This window comes from Eschrichtius robustus, chromosome 7 (assembly GCF_028021215.1).
Source record: "Eschrichtius robustus isolate mEscRob2 chromosome 7, mEscRob2.pri, whole genome shotgun sequence".
NCBI classification, from domain to species: Eukaryota; Metazoa; Chordata; class Mammalia; order Artiodactyla; family Eschrichtiidae; genus Eschrichtius; species Eschrichtius robustus.
Window position 1 is genome coordinate 128154742 of NC_090830.1, and position 19561 is coordinate 128174302.

General features: G+C 42.8%; 1 protein-coding gene and 1 pseudogene across 2 annotated transcripts in view; both read right to left on the reverse strand.

The window, feature by feature from the left end:
* MCMBP (minichromosome maintenance complex binding protein) overlaps nt 1-8629 on the reverse strand; it is a 69443-nt gene extending 60814 nt beyond the window's left edge. For both annotated transcript variants that reach the window (XM_068548667.1, XM_068548666.1), the window contains exon 1: nt 8290-8629. In XM_068548667.1, the coding sequence (XP_068404768.1) occupies nt 8290-8347 (58 nt within the window). In that variant the 5' untranslated portion in view covers nt 8348-8629. The remainder of the gene's footprint in view (nt 1-8289) is intronic.
* Nucleotides 8630-15576: 6947 nt separating this feature from the next.
* LOC137767207 (metallothionein-I, hippocampal-like) lies at nt 15577-16249 on the reverse strand (annotated as a pseudogene).
* Nucleotides 16250-19561: the final 3312 nt, after the last annotated feature.

The window sequence follows — 19561 nt, forward strand, 5'->3', positions numbered from 1 at the left end:
TATTGTTTAGAATAATGGTTGTAAATTATAAATTTTACCAAAGTATAGTAGCTAATGTTTAGTGAACACTTAAAAGACTGTGCCAGGCACTATTCTAAGCACTTTATATGCATTATCTCATTTAATCCTTTTAACAGGCTTAAAAAATGGATTTTCTTATTAGTCCCATTTTACAGATGATAAAACTGAGGTAAAAAAGGTTAATTAATTTGACATGTTCACACTCCAAGTTAGGAAGTAAGAGGGGCCAAGCAGTGACCTACTACAGAAGTGGTAGGAGTAGTCTACCCTAAGTGCTAGCAACAAGAGATACATTTCCTGCAGAGAATTTAAAAATAATAAAACCAACTAAAATTCATTCTGCTTCTACCATCACTCTGAATTGGCAATTCTAAACAATGTCAGTGATAAAACATTCTTCCTCGGAAAATCTTTTGTTGGTATTAATCCCAAACAATTGTGGGAACTAAACTAAAACTACTGCTGAGTTTTAGTAATATATGTGGTAGTGTCAAATTGGCACATTTTTACTACTTAACCTTTAATGAATATTGCATTCTACATAGAAGTTAATTTGAAGAATCCTCAGTTACACACTTGGCTCCCAACATAGACACAGCTACATGAATATGTTTGGATAGTAAATTTCTAAGTGGTACACAACAGTCCAAACTTGGTTAGAGCAGTTAGTATCCCCCAAGCCCTGTGGTACTCTAGAGTCCTACATGTATACAAAAGATTTTAAATAAACAAACAATAACCCAGCGATTGTAAAGATGAAGAAGGAGAACTTGAGTTACTTCAATTCTATCTTCCATGGGACAACTTGTTGGAATTGTTATTTGTGTTTAATAAATCAGTGAAACAGTGAGAAGTGAGAGGGGCAGTAGGTGCAAATTTTACTCATACATGAAAATTTTACTGAATCTGAATCATATCTTAAAATTGAAATGTATTCTTCTTAAATGACTATTTATTTTAAAGCTAAAGAATGAATTATGAAAATATGTTAGTAACATCAGTGGAAAGATTTGGTATCTCTCTAATTTGTCTTTTTTTTTTTAATTTGTGTCTTTTGCAGATGTTTCAGTTTTATCAAAATTCACTTATTAGTCATCGGACAATTTTTATATAAAATATTATTATATCAAACTATAACTAAAAGACCAAAATTCAAACTATTAGGTAGGTATAAACACTACCAAGTAAACAGTTGAGTTTTGTCTGCAGAAACTTGATAAGTTATTCTTAATACAAAGAATTCATTAATTATACAATTAATACAAACTTATTCAAATCTAAAGTGTGGTACCCATACCAACATGAAACAACATCAACATAACAGAACTCAACAACAACAAAAAATTCTAAAATGGGCAGGGATAAGTTGCTAGAAGCAATGTCTAGATCTTTTTTGAAATATGTAATTACCTTAAGCACTGTAAATAAAGCTTACCTTAGCTTTATTTCATGATTATTACTGAAAATAATTCTGTAGTATAAAGAAGGGAGGTATTAAAAAATGATTATAGACAAATATTCTGGGTATGGCCCTGTAGTGAAGAAGCAGTCTAGCTCTAGAATCTGTAATCTTTTTTTTGTTTGTTTTGTTTTTTGTTTTTTGTTTTAACATCTTTATTAGAGTATAATTGCTTTACAATGGTGTGTTAGTTTCTGCTTTATAACAAAGTGAATCAGCTATACATATACATATATCCCCCCATATCTCCTCCTTCTTGCGTCTTCCTCCCACCCTCCCTATCCCATAGAATCTGTAATCTTTACTATTCTCTATTACCAAAAGAACTAAACGCATTACAGATTCAATGCAATCCCTATCAAAATGCCAATTGCCTTTTTTTTGCAGCAATGACAGACTGATCCTAAATTCATATGGAAATACAAGAGATTCTGAAGAGCCAAAACAATGTTTAAAAAAAAAAAAAAGGAACAAAGTTGGAGGACTCATACATCACTTCAAAACTTACTACAAACCTACAGTAATCAAGACAACATAGTACTGGCAGAAGGGTAAACATATAGATCAATGGAATGAAACTGAGAGTTCAGAAATAAAGCTATACATCTATGGTCAACTGATACACACACATACACATTTTTTAAACAAAGTTGCCAAACCCATTCAGTGGGGAAAGAATAGTCTTTTTGACAAACAGTGCTGTGGGGCTTCCAGATTGGTGAACACAGCCACATACTGAAAGGGTAGCGCACCCAAGTTCCATGGAGACCGAAGCTCTTCCACAAGGGACCCTTCCACACCTTGCCCTATGTACCTCTTCATCTGCATCCTTTATGATATCCTTCAAAATAAACTGGTAAATGTTAAAACACACACACACACACACACGGTGCTGGGACAACTAGATATCCACATGCAAAAGAATGAATTCGGATCGCTACCTCATACCATATACAAAAATTAATTCAAAATGGAGCCAAGACCTCAAGGTAAGGAGCTAAAACTTAAAAATTCTTAGAAAGAACATAGGTGTTAATCTTTGTGACCTTGCATCAGACAATGGTTTCCTAAACACCAAAAGCATAAGCAACTAAAGGAAAAAGAGATAAATGGGACATCATCAAAATTAAAAATTTGCATCAGAATACACTATCAAGAAAGTGAAAAGACAATTTATAGAATGGTAGAAAATATTTCTAAATCATATATCTGATAAGGGCCTAATATTCAGAATATATAAAGAACTCTTATAACTCAACAATAAAAGACAAAACCCCAGGGCTTCCCTGGTGGCGCAGTGGTTAAGAATCTGCCTGCCAATGCAGGGGACACGGGTTCGAGCCCTGGTCTGGGCAGATCCCACATGCCGCGGAGCAACTAAGCCCGTGAGCCACAACTACTGAGCCTGCGCATCTGGAGCCTGTGCTCCGCAATGGGAGAGGCCGCGACAGTGAGAGGCCCGCGCACCGCGATGAAGAGTGGCCCCCGCTCACCACAGCTGGAGAAAGAGCCCTCGCACAGAAACGATGACCCAACACAGCCAAAAATAAATAAATAAATAAATTTATTTAAAAAAAAAAAAACACCCCAATTTAAAATCTGCAAAGGGGAATTCCCCGGCAGTCCAGTGGTTAGGACTCTGCACTTTCACTGCCGAGGGTGCAGGCTCAATCCATGGTCGGGAAACTAAGATCCTGCAAGCTGCGTGGCGTGGCCAAAAAAAATAAAAATATCAATAAAAACCTGCAAAGAACTTGAAAAGACATTTCTCCAAATGAGATATACAAATGGCCTATATGTATATGAAAAAACACTATTATACTATTATCATTACAGTAATACAAATCAAAATCACAATGAGATACCAGTTCACCCCCATTAGGATGGCTATTACTAATAAAACAACAGATCATAACAAGTGTTGAAGTGGACTGGAGAAATTGGGACTCTCATACATTGCTGGTGGAAGTGTACAATGGTGCACACACTTTGGGAAAAAGTTCCAGCATAAAATTACCAGATGGCCCAGCAATCCCACTCTGAGGCATATTCCCAAGAGAACTGAAAACATATATTCACACAAAAACTTGTACATGAATGTTTATAGCAGCACTATTCACAATAGCCAAGTGTTCACCTATGGATAAATGAATAAACAAAATACGGTATATCCATACTATAGAATATTAATTCTGGTCATAAAGGAATATAGTACTGATACATGCTACAACATAGATGAACCTCGATAACGTTATGCCAAGTTAAAGAAACCGGACACAAAAGGCCACAAGTTATATGAGTCCATTTATATGAAATGTCCAGATTAGGTAAACCACAGACAGAAGTAAATTAGTGGTTGCAAGAGGAGGGAGGAGGGGGCAATTGGGAGTGACTGCTAACAGATATGGGGCTTCTTTCTGGGGTGATGGAAATGACGTGGTGATAACTGCACTCATGGTGAACATACTAAAGCCCACTTAACTGTACATTTTAAAACAGTGAATTTTATATCTCAATGAAGAAAAAAGAACTATAATCGGAAACAGTTAAAACTGGTGACCTCAGTGGGAGAAGAGCAGCATACTTTCACTCTTCATTTAATACTATCATGCTGGGTTTTTTTAACCATAGGCAAGTTATTATTCAATAATTTTAAAATTCATATATGCACATGTATAGATAAATGTATTTATGTTTTTGCCACAGCTGCCCAATCCATTCTTCTTCTCTGAGAACTTCCCCCACTGCTGAGGTATGGGCCTCAATAGTTACGACTATCCTATATAACACTGCCCTGGCCATAGCTGACTAGTGGACCCCTGACTCCATGCTGGGCCAATCAGATTCTCTAACCCTGGAATTTGGGATTAAGATAAAGATGCTAGCTCAAGTGGGTTGGAACTGACAGGTGAAATTGGGAGCTGTGGAATAGAGAAAGATAAAGTTTGTGTGCAGAGATGAACATAGCCTAAGGGAGAAAAACTGAGAAGCGCTGCTTGGTTGGATTCCTGCTAGTTTTCCAATTCCATTCAGTAGTCTCTTGGGATACCAAGCCACCCTTCCTGCCTTTGGGTTTTATAGTCTTATAACAAATCACTTTTTTTCAGTGGTCTAACAAGGGCCAGGTGGTAGGAGAGATCGAAGGTGGGTACAGACAAAAGGGGGTGAACTGTCAGTACAGAATCATGGTGACAATAAAAAAGTAGACAAACTTTTAGATGATTTTACTATCGCTTTAAATTCTCTAAAATGCTAGTGATAAAATACTACTCCTTTCCCTCCTCCACACACCAATTCCTTTTTTTCATGAGCTAGTCTAGTTCTAGTTCTGTTAGATATGACCAAAGTGCCTTGAATATAACCAAAACTAATGATCTTGACCCAACCAACAATCTGAAGAGAACGTACATAAAGAATCAGTTGATAAGCATTCCTACTTTTCTGAAATTAACAGCAGTTATTAATTCAAGTTATTAATTCAAGTGAAAAAAATTCCTTCTTTAAAATAAAAAATGATTAAAAGAAAAAGAAGTATACAAAACTTTTTCTCATCTAAGATTCCTGCTTTTGTTTAAGGGAAGCAATTTAATATGGGTCAGTAAATGAACAATCACTGTGGGGACTGAGCCATCAGCATTATGCACATAACAGAGTCCAATAAAGTATTCCTAAATCTTAAGCCTTTGGACCTCAAGATTCTACATATAAAATCCCTTAGAGGGCTTCCCTGGTGGCTCAGTGGTTGAGAATCTGCCTGCTAATGCAGGGGACACGGGTTCGAGCCCTGGTCCAGGAAGATCCCACATGCCGCGAAGCAACTGGGCCCGTGAGCCACAACTACTGAGCCTGCGCGTCTGGAGCCGGTAAGCCACTACTGAGCCTGCGCGTCTGGAGCCTGTGCTCCTCAACAAGAGAGGCCACGATAGTGAGAGGCCCGCGCACCGCGATGAAGAGTGGCCCCCGCTTGCCGCAACTGGAGAAAGCCCTCGCACAGAAACGAAGACCCAACACAGCCATAAATAAATACATAAATACATAAATAAATAAATAAATAAATAAATAAATAAATAAAATTAAAAAGTGTTTAAAAAAAAAATCTTTCAGAAACTGGTACAGAAACATAAAAGGCATTTTTTGAAGGCTTACAGGAAAAAATTTACATACGAATAATTGTAATATGGAAGATACAAATTCAAAATATGGATTGGTTCACAAAGATGAATTATGATTCATACAGTTATGACTGGCCTCTAAGAGAATTTCAAAGTTTCTTATCCAAACCAAGAAAAAAGAATTAGGATTTGCACGTGAGAGTAACTCGTACCTGGTACGATCACATCGCATTCTCTGAACCAATACAATGTCCACCAGGACTGTCCTTAGTTTAGATTTGTGGTCACAGTAACCACCACAATTTACACCATTTCTGATTGATTAATCAGTCTTTCCACTGCCTCTCCTCAGCAAATGTTCACGGAGCCCTTTTGATGTACAGGTGTATTCTAGGTGAATAAAGCAGATACATGCCCTGAATTCCCAAGGTGAAAATACAGCCGAGGAACCCAAGAAACAAGTGATTTCAACAACATGCTTTACAAGCTAATTTGCAGGCCACACAGGATCCTATAATTACATGCAGCAGGAGGTACCTAACTTAGGTTCCCAAAGGAAGAGTAAGATTTAGCCAGGAAAGTGGCCCTGGGAGAGGAAGTGGGGACCAGGCAAAGGAAATAGCCTATGCAGAAAGCCTAGAGGCAAGGTTCAAAATCAAAGAACTGAAAGAAGGTTCAACATGAGGGGGAATATAGTGATGAGGTCTGAGGGCTGGGCAGGGGCGGGGCCCAGAAGGCTTCATAAACCACAACAGACGGGCATTCCTTTTCTATCTGGGGGAAAGATGGATTCAAAACAATTTCCTACTAAACAAAAAAGAGTCCACAAGTTTAACACCTCACTTACTTCTCACACAAACATACCTGTAAATGCTGTTATGATAAAGTTATTCAATATATTCACAGTGATAGGAAAATATAGCAAAAATATATACTATACATCAGAACAGCTTCTACAAAAACATCATGACTGTTAAGTATTAGTTTTCTCTGTAAGACACAACCTGTATGAGAATAAGACATTCTGGAGGGAAACACATCCACAAGGTCCCGGTTCCCACAACACTACACAAACTTTACAAAATACTGTGAAGCCAATATTTTATATCCAAATTACACCTTTTGTACTATAATGAGTCGTTTGCCTCTTAGGATCATACACGCAGGAGACAAAATCTGACACAAATACATTCAAATATATAGCAAATATAAAATCATCTCATTGATCCAGCAAGACTAGGATAGGGGTATTTCTCATAAATAAATTTTCTAAACATCAATAACGGGAACTTCACCCTTTAAGCACCAAAACTTACTTTTGAAAGATTTTTCCTAAAAAGTATTTATGCCCCTGCACCCTCTTAAACCTACTGTGCAACTTAATCTTCACTCCACATTTTGGGGCCATTATTTTGGAAATCAATTATTGGTTCCAGTATTCATTACGAACATCAATTACTAGGATTCAGTGGAGAGATACATGCCCCTTCCTCAAAAGCACCCTTGATGGATATACAGTGATTCAAAAAAAAAATTTTTTTTAACAACATATACATAGTTTTAAATTTCTTCTTTATCAGTTGTCGGTGTTCACTGGCTACAGTCCGGTTGCCTATCCAGGCCTTCTTCTAATTTGCTGCTTCTAGTTTCAGCCTGGGAAACCAGCTAACTAAACTAGTTCAAATTATAAGGAAAATGAATGAAGATTTGCTGAGTGAGCCTTTCCTGCAAGAAGTACATACATTTTCTGCCATCGGTTTTGGCTGCTGAGGACTACTGAGCTTCTTAATAGGCGTTCTCACTAATATCCCACAACGTCTTAAGTGAGGAAGGCCACTCTACAAGTTTAAGTTACCTCCTGACACGTCAGGTGTTCTGATCTAACACACTGATTTCTGGTCGGGTTTGCGTCCACCACTCCTAAGCGCAAAAGACATGGGGGTTGCGGCCAAAATGCCCAGTTAACTGCAAACAAACCTAAATTTTCCGTAGCAGAAAAGTGGCATTAACAATAATTGCAGCTAAAATTTACTAAGCTTGCCTGCCACATCCTAAGCTCTTTCTATGTAGGAGCGCGTTTGAGTAGTTCAACATTTCTTGCTACCTCTGGCACAAGAGGAGATGGAGACTGGGCTGGTTTTAAAGGCATCCTAAAAGAAAAATTAAGCTGTTACACTAAATCTTATCTCGAAAAGAGAGGATGTGTGTAATACAGGAGTTAGAGCCAACTTCTGCTGCGAGGGAGCGAGCACTCCCCCGACACACCGGAAGTTTTGAAATATCCTGCAGGCTTCCCCTAGGCAAAGTGCTTTTCCTTCACCCCATCTCCGCCGGCCCTCGCGAAGGTTCAAGGGCCCCTCCGAGCTCTGCCGCACGCGGGGCTCGGGCCGCCAGCAGGGCCACGAAGGGAAGCGAGGCCGTCAATCACGGCCGCCCGCCCGCCCGCTCGCTCCTCGCGGCGTAACCTTGGCCGCTTGCGAAATCTCGAATCGGGCAGGTGGGAGGCACCTGCGGCAGGGCCCGGGAAGCCGCGGCCCGGAGTCCGCGGTGTGGAACGCCGGCCGGCGCAGGCCCGGCTGGCCGTCTCGGCCGCGCGAGCCCTCGAGGTAGCCCCGCGTGGGGCCGCGCGGCGGGGCCAGGCCCGGGGCTCCGTCAACTCGGCGGCCCCCCCGGCCCGCCCCCGGCGCCGCCACTCACCGAAGAAGCCCTGCACGATCCCCAGCGGGTGACTGAGCCAATCCTCCCCACAGGGCATCTCGCAGGCGGGCCGGAGCCGGCGCGGCCCGGCGTCCCGCGCCGCTGCTCCTCTTCGCTGGCTCGGCCGCTTCTCGCCCGCGCCCTCCCACGCAGGGTGAGCCTCGCGGCGCGGGCCGCCCGGCCTCCCCGCGCCTCAGAGAACGGCGGCTGTGGCGGCGGCAACGAGGCGCTGCCGGAGACGGGCAGGTGGCGCGTGCGAGCCCCCAACCTCCACTTTGCACAATGGCGGGAAATAGGCGCCGCCGACCGCGCTGCCTGCGACCTGGGTGGAGCTCGCGCGGGGAGGGGCGGCGGGAGCGCGCTGCGCGGTCCCGCGATGGGGAGGCGGGGCGGGCCTGCTGGGGGGAGGGGGGCGGGCCGGGGAGGGGCGGGGCCGCGGCGGCAGGGCGGCCGCCATCTTAGAAACGGGCGAAAGGAAGGGCAGGCGTGGCCTCGGGATCCGGAGCCTGGCGTCACGGGCCGAGGGAGGTGTTTTGCTGGGTGTCACTCTGCAGGATCGAAGGGAGAAACTCCCGAGGTCCGGTTTATACATTTATAGTGCGAGGCCTTGCACACGCTTTGCAACAGCCCAAAAGCACAAGCCTAAGAGACCTCAAAGTTATCGCTGGGCAAAATTAGAGTGTAAAGCAGCCTTTGGTGTCCGCCCACCTCATGGCGTCCTCTTGGTGCCTTTTTTTTTTTTTTTTTTTTTTTTGCCGATGGCAACTCTTTTTTCTGGTTCCCTGCCCGAAACCCTATGTAGTGACTTTCCTTCAGCTGGATCAAGTCTTACCCCACTGAGGAAGGTGTACATTTAGATAAGGGGGACTTTGAAAACCCCCAAGCTCCCTTTCTGTCATCTCAGGCACTGCAGAGGGACTAGTTCCTAATTGAGAGGCAAGTTCATAACTGTGAAAACATACCCTGGCCTGTGTCTGCCTAGAAGCTGGAAACAGCCGAGGAGCTTTGGCGAGGTTCCTACAGGACGTATGTGTCAGGACACCCTCAGGATGAAGACGGTGGCATCAGCACACACAAAAGATCAAGTCAACAGTAACCTTTGAATGAGGAAATTTGGGAAATATGCAAGTTCTGTAATGAAACAGCCCCTAGGCCTGGAATATATCTGAGAAAATCCCAGTCTCATCAGCTGAAATACGGCGTATTAACGGAAGGATCTGAATGGAGTCTAGAAAGTGGGGAGCTGGAGAACCTGAACTCAGGTCTCAAGCCTTCCTTAGGGCAAAAGGGGTTATTTTGTATTTGTCACCGTGAACCGATTACATTCTGCACCCGGTATCCAGGGGTGAAGGTTGGTTGAATCCGCAGATGTGGAAACTGCAGGTATAGAGGGCCGGTCACCCAGGGCCACTGTTCTCTGCCATTTTATATAAGGGACTTGAGCATCCACAGATATCCGTGGGGTCCTGGAACCAACTCCTTGCAACTAATACCCAGGGATGACTATGACTGGTGTACTGTATCATACCTGTGGCTCTGGTGAGTTTGGGGAAGCTGTTTCAAATTTTTGGCATTACCACCACTTCTTTCATTCATTCATTGAACAGAGGGGGTTGCCAAGTCCCTAGTATTGAATGGAGAAACCCCCTCTTTAGCTTTGTGGCCAGTAATACACAAATTAAATATATGTCATGAACATCTGCTTTTATTTATTGATTGATTTATTTAACTTTTTGGCCGCGCAGCAGGGCATGTGGGACCTTAGTTCCCCCACCAGGGATCGAACCCCTACCCCCTGCATGGGAAGCACAGACTTTTAATCACTAGACCACCAGGGAAGTCCCGAACATCTACTTTTAAATTGTGATAATTTCAGATTTACTTTATATGAAATTGCAGCTGGATACCAATTCAGCAGTGGCTAGTAACACTTAAGCTTTTGGTTTCTACCTCTGTATTCAGTTATTTGTAAGCAAACAATTGCTCAGATTTTACTTAAAGAGACACTGTGATTCTACTGAAATGTAATTACTTTATAATGTGCATAATTTCACCCTCTAATTTTCCTGTGGCAAGATGTTTTGACACTACTAATAGTTATGGAAATTTAAAAGGCCAAGGGAAGGTCCATGAGAGTACTTCTCTATGGCAAGTTTTCTCTTCCCACCACTGGTAATCACACTTCTGCCCCCACCCCAAGTCCGTATTTTTAAGGAAGACGTTACGTAACCCTGTCTACAAGTAATTACCGAAGGCATTGGAAATACTGGGGTGAAAAAGGGAGATACTATCCCTGCCTTCGTGGTATATACGGTTCAGTGAGAGACTTATTACTAAATAACTATTCATTTACAACCATGATAGGTGCCAGGCAAGAAAAAGTGAAGTTCTATAAGAGGAATGAACAGCACTATGTATTCTAGTGAGGGAGACTTGTGGGGAAAGGATCCTTCAGGGATTTCCTGAAAATGTGACATTTACACTGGGACTTGAAAGATAAATAAGAGTTAGCTAGGTGAAAAGTGTGAGGGAAAGGTGTTCCAAGCCTTAAAGCTAGGAAAACAAAAACTTGAATAGAAAATTAAAAGAATCACAATTTATTGCATGACATGGCTATCAATAGTGTTTAAATAGCATAATAATGTTACAATTTGAATATTAATCTAACCAACATTATAATTTTTTAAAATATTTTTTAATTTATTTATTTGGTTGTGCCGGGTCTTAGTTGTGGCAGGCAGGCTTCTTAGTTGTGGCATGCAAACTCTTAGTTGCGGCATGCACGTGGGATCTAGTTCCCTGACCAGGGATCGAACCCGGGCCCCCTGTGTTGGGAGCCCGGAGTCTTATCCACTGCACCACCAGGGCAGTCCATATAATTTAACTTTAGGAGGCTAGAGGGATGAGGATATATAGGATTCATATATGTGATAAGGACAAAGAAGACTAAAAAGAGCAAAATCCTCATCTTTCATCTGGGAAGTCAACACATAATGCAAAGGAGAAAAAAAGGAACAGAAGTGACATGTAATCATGTTAATTTAAAAATATTAGAAATACAGAAAGAATCAGCAGAAAGAATTGGATGTAGTTGCCTCAGGATGGGGTAAAAGTTTCTTTTAAACATTTGCTTGTTTTCTATATACTTATCACAAATTCAGCCTCAGCTGCACTAAAATTTCCACCAGATCCTTAAAGCAATGATTTTGGTATTTGTATGCTGTCCTGTTCCCCGGCACCTAGAACAGTGTCTGACATCATAGATGCTCAATAAATATTTGCTGAATGGATAATGCACACTTTCCATGAATTGCCCAAATCTCCTCTCTAGATATTTAGACACATCAGGTATTTTATATACTTTATTTTCTTGGACATCTTTCCCAAAGCCCTTTTTCCTATTCCAATCTGGCCTTTGTTGCCTTCTACTTCTTAGGATCTTCTACCACCATTATCCTAACTCTTGTTTAGGATTCATCTGTTCATTGAGACTTTGAAAAAAGTCTGTTCTCTCCTTCCAGGGCTATATAAAGTTTTCCCAGGGAAGAACTGCATTTCCTAGCTACAGAAGTGTAGCTGAGGTTGGTTGCCTGGCTAGGGACTACATTTCCCCGCCTTCTTTGATGCTAGGTAGGGCTGTGTGATTAGGTTTACCAAAGAAACATGAGGGAATGTGACATCTGGAACTTCCACTTCAATTTCTTAAACCTTTGGCCCTGGATATGTTCTTTGCTCCTTCCTGATGGATGGGATGGTGATTACTAGAATGACCTTGTGCTAAAGTCAGCCTGGATTTTTATAGGAACATTGCATTCCGAGATCTCTTTCTTAACAGCTGCAAGCATGACTCTAAATAATACCAAAAGTATTATCAGAAGTGGTGTGCTGTCGTAACAAATAGAAAATAATGTGGCCCTAGTTTCGTGGTTGGATAGTGGATGACAATAGGTGAAAGACAAAATGCCTCAGGCAATGAAGGAGATGATTTTATTCAGCCTGTTGCAATAGGGAGAACACGCATTCAGGACATTTTTAAAGAAGAGGGGTAAAATTTGAGGTTTTATAAAACAAGGGAGTCATTGAGGATGGGTAGGGGTGAGTCTTATTTTGGAATGTGCAAGAGCAAGGTGGTCCTTTACAGTAAGCCCTTTCTTAGAATACTAAAGGGATCAGGAATTTTTTTTTTTTTTTTTTGCCTTGCCTTGCCCCCATGACTTGCAGGATCTTAGTTCCCAGACCAGGGATCGAACCTGGGCCCCTGCAGTGAAAGCGCCGAGTCCTAACCACTGAACCGCCAGGAAATTCCCAAGGAGGAATTTCTTAACCATTTCTGTTTTCTGGGGAGTGAAGGAAACAAATAGGAAAGTTGGCACTCATCAACCAAGTCCTGACCTTTGTGAACCAATTGCTCTACTGTCAGAGGATATTGTTAAATATGGTCTGGCCACTGTTTGTGTATTCATTCTCTCAGATATACCTTGCAAGCCACGTATGTAATTTAAAAGTTAAATTTAAAAAAGTAAAAAACAGGTAACACTAATTTTAATAAAATATTTAACCCAACATATAAAAATATTATAATTTGAACAAATAATCCATATGAAGACTATTAATCTTTTTTTAAAATTAATTCTTCAAAATCCGGAGTGTATTTTACACTTATAGCACATCCCAATTCAGACAGCCACATTTCTTTTTGTTTTTTTTTTTTTTTAAATGTAGGTGGAAACGCTTCAATTTAGTTTTCTTTTTTTTTTAAACTTTGGGTTATTTATTTATTTATTTATTTATTTATTTATTTATTGCTGTGTTGGGTCTTCGTTTCTGTGCGAGGGCTTTCTCCAGTTGCGGCAAGTGGGGGCCACTCTTCATCGCGGTGTGCGGGCCTCTCACTATCGCGGCCTCTCTTGTTGTGGAGCACAGGCTCCAGACGCGCAGGCTCAGCAATTGTGGCTCACGGGCCTACTCGCTCCGTGGCATGTGGGATCTTTCCAGACCAGGGCTCGAACCTGTGTCCCCTGCATTGGCAGGCTGACTCTCAACCACTGCGCCAGCAGGGAAGCCCCAGACAGCCACATTTCTAATGATCAATAGCCACAGGTGGCCACTGCTACCAGATTAGGCAGCATAGGAGAAATTGGGGCCTTCCAGGATTGGAAAAACCAATCAATTCAGTATTCAAACCCTAGGAGGATTCACTCAAAGGTATTTTCAAGGGTCCTTTAAGACTTCTCAGGTAAACTAGAGAATCTAGCCCTGTGGCAAAGATCAGATCAAGGTTGTAGCCTGGTTTCAGATGACCTCAAGTTAACCAACGTTAGGCTGAGAGAAAAAAGAGCTCAGGTCAGACATGGAAGTTATTGGAAATAAAAAACCAGGAGCCTGGCCTGAAAAAGTCTGCAACTGTTCAAGCCTGAAAGCAAGTCTCAGGCCCCAAACTCATACCAACAGGAAGTAAATTGCCAAAGCTGTACAGCCCCCAAAGAGGACATGCTTCCCAGTGCTACTTAACATATGGCCTTGGATGACCATGGTCAAGGAGAAACCCCCCAGAGGGCAAAGCCAGGGCCAGGAAGAACTGTGGACTGCGGAGTTATTTACAGAGGACCAAACCAAACACAGTCAGGACTAACCACAAACATTCTCCACTGTCAGGGCAAGGAGTATTTTCAATTTATGCCTAGCAGGATTCAATCATTTCTATGGAACCGTGATTACTGTGTTTTCCATTCCTCTTTTTTTCCCAGTGGGAGTCTCCATTGCAGTTACCCGGTTTTTGCTCCACAACTGTCTAATGGGTGTCTTATAGTCGTAGCTCCTGAGGAACCACATCCAGACTCATTGGAACGGGCTGAGCTGCCTAGAGATCCTGGACTTTTAAGCTGGATGAAGCTGGTTACCACCCTTGGGGCATGAGTATGTTCTATTTGGGAATAAGGGTGGGTACATGATGGCCAGAGGGACAGACTGCCATGGCAATTGCCGTTTGCCCACCAAAATCTTCTTCCTCCATAGTTACAGAAGTGTAGTTACGATGTGGGTACCCAGGTGGGGAGTGTATTTTCCAGCTCTTCTCGCACCCAAAAGGAGTGCGTTTTGTCGAAGTTCACACTAGTGGAATGTGAACAAAAGTGATGTGTGCAACTTCTGTCTCACTTGTTAAGATGGGACATTTGTCCCTGAACTGCCCTGACCCCTTCCGACTTCCTTGGGTGGCAACAACTTGAGCAGCCTCAGAAGCCCCATGTTGAAGACAAAAGCTGGTCACCAACATGTACTTTTGTGTGAGTGAGACACGAACATTTGTTTGAGCCCTTGCATTTTTGGGTCTTTTTGTTTGGGAATTTGCTTGAATTCCCCTGTACACCTGTGTTGGATATCATGTTACCTGCATCCCCCATAGGAAGACTTTCTTAGCCTTATTCTTTTATTTTTGGTGGAGCAAGTCCTTCATATTTTCTTAGAAAGTGTGCTTGAGAGGGGTATTTTGGGAGCTGAATTTCTTTGCATTTGACCTGTTTTTATCCTTCTGGAACCTTAAGGGATCTTTGTCTCCAGTGCTCCAGTATGTATGTTTTCAACTATTGTGCTGGGTACCAATTAGAAACTTGTATACTTCATTTCTGGGAATTAAAAAAAATTTTTTTTTCCTTGATGATTCCCTCCCCTGTACTTTCTGTCTCTCTTAGCAGAGCTCTTAAAATTCAGATATTGGATTTTCTTGCATGGCAATCTAATTTTCTTAGGTTTCTCTCCTAGCTTCCATCTGTTTGTTTTTTTGCTTTACTTTTTGAGAAATTTCCTTGTGTTCATTTTCCTTCTACTGACTTTTTTGTTCCCTAAATATTTCTTTTCTTTTCTTTCTTAAACGTCACCCTGATCTTGTTTCTTGGTTGCAGATCCCTCTGAAGATATTATTGATAGATTTTTGAAAGTTCTTGCCTTCCTGTGTCAGTAATTTCTTCTAAATTGCCATTTCCTGTTCCTTTTGTGGGTCTTGTTTGAATCACTATCTTCCAGGTTAAAGAATCTTCTTGACTATGTGGTAATCGTATTTAAAGTGTGGGGACTACCTCCCACCTGTGCTTTTTCTGATCACACCTGTCAGCCTGACTTGGTGCCCAGCACATCACCTTGTACAGAAAGCAACACAAACCTTCCTCCAAAAGAATGGCCATTTCTGACAGTGACAGAACACGAGGCTCTTTTCCCACAATTTCTGAATCATCTACATGTGAGCTGATGCCTCCTACATCTCATTTTAAGCCTGGACTTCTTTCTTCAGTTTCAGAGCCGTATATCTAATGGCCGGGCATCTCCATTTTTAGGTTCCAGTTTGTCCTCCTGTTCCACTGTGTTCCCTGAATCAGAAATTAGCACACTTTCCCTTCAGTCACCTGTGTCTCATCCTCCCCGTTCACCAGCCTTGCCAGGTGGAGGTGAGTACGGAAGACAAGAGAGGGTGGCTGTCCCCTAGAGTGTGAACTGTCACGGCTCTGCCCGTTTGTCCACTCTTGTATCTCCCGTGTCTGGCATAGGAGCAGGTTCACATAATAAGATTTGCTGAATGAATATCTGAACAAAACAAAAAGCGTGGGGACTAAAAAGGTGATTGGGAGCTCAGAGCATATACATGGGTCTTGTTGGTTTTTTGTCTAGATGAGTTTATTTTCATACAAGTATTTCATGGAAATAGGAATGTAGCAAGCCAGTCAGGGTAGTAGGAAACAAATATTAAGTGCAGGTTCGCACATGTTGTTCTATTTACACCTGGGAGCAGGCTTTCGCAACCTTGGGCGCAGCAGCTGCCCTCATCCGAGGCCCCTTTGCAGACGCAGCCCTGGGCACACTTGGCACAGCTCACGGGGCAGCAGGGGCAGCAGCTCTTGCAGGAGGTGCATTTGCAGGAGCTACAATAGGCGCAGGAGCCACCAGTGGCTCAGGAGCACTTAGGGTCCATTGTGAGCCGAGCTGGGGCCAGAGGTCCAAATCAGTGACAAAGAAGAGGTTCTTGGGTTAGTGGCGGGTGTGTTCTGGGGCTTGTTGATTGTGAGCTTAATTATGGGGTGATTCTGCTCTGGGCTGTCTCATTGGGAAACCCAGATGTAATTCTCTCTAGATCTTTTATTCCCTGACCCCAGCAAGATGCTTCTAATCTCCTGCCTAGAGGTTGAAGACCTGGCAGCTAGTGTTTTTGGAGCTGAGTGAAGAAACTGGGCTGGCTTTGTGGAACAGGGTGTTTTATTACTCAGTATGTATGTATTTGCTTAATCTTCCTTTTGTTTTACCCTCTCCAGAAGGGAAAACTCAGCCTTTTTCCTTTAAGGGGGATGGTCAATAGTCCAGTTACTGAGAGTGGGGGAGGGGATCTGTTTCTTAAACAGTTTTAACCAATCCTCCTAATTATAGGACCTCTCTCTTCCACTGGACTGCCACTTCCAGAGGTGCCTGAGGTTATCAGGTCCTAAATCTTTTGGTGATCCTGTGGTGCAAATAATGTTGCCTTTGAGCTTCCCCCATTACTGGTTTGCTAAATCATCTACTACTTCCCTATTTTTTTGGTGCCTTCCAAAATCTTGTTGCTGCCAAATCTTCTCCCATTCTCCTCATCCTTATGGGTTTATGCCTAAAAAAAAACAAGCAAATCCATCTGTGTTTTCAACAGAGCTTCAGGAAGAAGAAAATGAAGATACAGCTGTTCAATCTGACATCTTTCCCCGGAAATTACTCCTATTTCTGTTCATTCCTACTCCAATCGCTCTAATTTGAGCCACCATCATTGCTCAGCTGGTCCACTGCAGCAGTCTGCCAACTGTTCTTCCTGCTCCCGAGGCTTGCTCTTTCCTTATCTATTTTATTACACTGAAGACAGAGTGAACTTTCTACAGAGCAAATGTTATTTCTCCACCTTCCTTTAAACCCTTCTTTCAGTCCCTTTTGCTTTTAACTTGTAAGGACCCTGTATCATCTGGCCTTGGTCTACTTTTCATTCTTATCTCCCAGCTTTCTCCCAGTTGCTCACTAGGCTCCAGCCATGCTGTAACCCATATTTCTTTTAACATTCAAATATGGCATCTTAAGGTATCCCTACATACTGTAACTTTATCTGTAATTGTCTCTCACCACTTCTTCCGGTCCCTCTCCTCCAAGCTTTTCCGGTTAACTTCTACTCATCGGCTTTCAGGTGTCAACTTTAGTTATTTCTTCTTCAGGAAAGCCTTTCATGTCACTCCAGATGAGGTAGGTCCTTTGTTGATGGTCTGATTGTTCTAAATACTTGCTACCCCTCCCCTAAAAGGGTTACACATCCCTCTCCTGATGGTGTCAATATTCCACACAACACACTTTGAGAAATTCTACATTATTACTTTCATCACACTTTAGTTTATTGTCATTATGTGTTTAGTTGTCTGTCTTCCTGACCAGACTATAAGCTCCAAGAAGGAAAGGTCCTGTGTCTATCTTGTATACCATGGTACCCCCAGTGTTTAGTGTACTGCTTCGACCACCCGTAGTAATGACAAAGACCCCCTTGACCAAACTCTAGAATGGCTACCAACAGCTTAAGGCCATGTCCCCAGGATGAACCCTGTCCCCCTTAAAATGCCTGCCTGAGAAAGCTCAACACTGCCAGGAGAATTTACTGTTTCTTCCAACCCAAACCAGGTGATAGGCATATAGGCCCTGACCCTCCCTTAAAGCAGTTACTTTAGAAAGCTTGCGATTATAAATCCTTTCTCCACCCCTTTGGGATATAAATCTTTTGTCACCCAGAACTGCCTTCTCAAGGACCTGAGAGCTGTCTCCTCCCAGCCTAATGGGTACCTTGCTCTAACTTGTACCACTGCATGTCATAAAGATATGAGAAGTTAATTTCTGCTCCATATAAGTGCCAATTAACAAACCCGGTCACATGGACCAACACCCCTTGGCACTCTTCAATGCCTTTGCCTTAGCACACGCCAGTCTTTAAAATCTCCAGCCTTTTGTTTTGGGGAAGTTCAGTTCACGACGAACCCACTTCCTTAACGCAATAAAAATCTATCCTTATTGGTTTAAACTAGTATCTGGCTTTGTTTTTGTTTTGTTTTGACAGTAAGCATACTAGTTATTTTATTAATAAATAAACAGATACTATATAGGTGTGAACAGCTGGGGGAGAGGGTAGTTTCATTATTTGAAAGCTTCTTTTGGGTTTCTTCTATCCCTCTCCCACCCTCCAAGAAGTTGATTATCTGTTATTTTTTCTTTCATAATCTCTATGTGAAAGATGACAATTATATCCAAATTATCCATAGTGCATTTTAGGATTAAACTAGTCAGATTATTTTAGACAGGTGTAGAAAACTATTAAAAAAGTCACACGCCTATTTTAAATTTTTTTTTTTTTTTTATGGCTGTGTTGGGTCTTCGCTTCGGCGCGAGGGCTTTCTCTAGTGTGGCAAGCGTGGGCCACTCTTCATCGCGGTGCGCGGGCCTCTCACTATCGCGGCCTCTCTTGTTGCGGAGAACAAGCTCCAGACGCGCAGGCTCAGTAATTGTGGCTCACGGGCCTAGTTGCTCCGCGGCACGTGGGATCCTCCCAGACCAGGGATCGAACCCGCGTCCCCTACACTGGCAGGCAGATTCTCAACCACTGCGCCATCAGGGAAGCCCCCACAGGCCTATTTTAAATGTCAATTCCCTGGTTTCTCTTTTAAACTTTTTTTCTTCCCTGTCGCTTAAAAACTTCAAAAGTGCTACCATTTCTATTTCTGGGTGAATGACAAGAGTTCAATTCAGTCCAAAACGACGTGGGCGCGTTAGATGCGGGTGTTTGGTTACAACTGGTGAGTTTGGCTAGACTTAAGCGGCAAATGGCCCACACACCTTTTCCTCCCTCTGTCTGCAGCTAGCACTCTGATACCTGCGCCTGCGGGCTTTCGCTGTTCCTCCAAAATTTTATCTAGTTAGACGCTTCTGTGGGTACTTTTAGGAAGCCTAGAGAGCCCCCCGAAACCCGAGATTTTCAGTGCCGATTCGTCCTTTGATTCACAAGCAGCAGCCCTCCCTCTCCTACGCTCCAGCCCCAGTCGCGGCCCCCACCTCTGCCTCCCGTCCGACCCCGGCAGTGGCCGAGGGTGTCACGTGCTAGGACCCGGGCGTGAAGCCTGCGCCGCCATGTTGGTTCCTGGCAGCCTCGTAGGAGAAAGCAGAGGGAGGCTGACCAGCCGTCCGGAGTTCCGGCCCTTGTGCGCAAGTGCGGAAGTGTGTTGGCCCCGACCGTGACCGG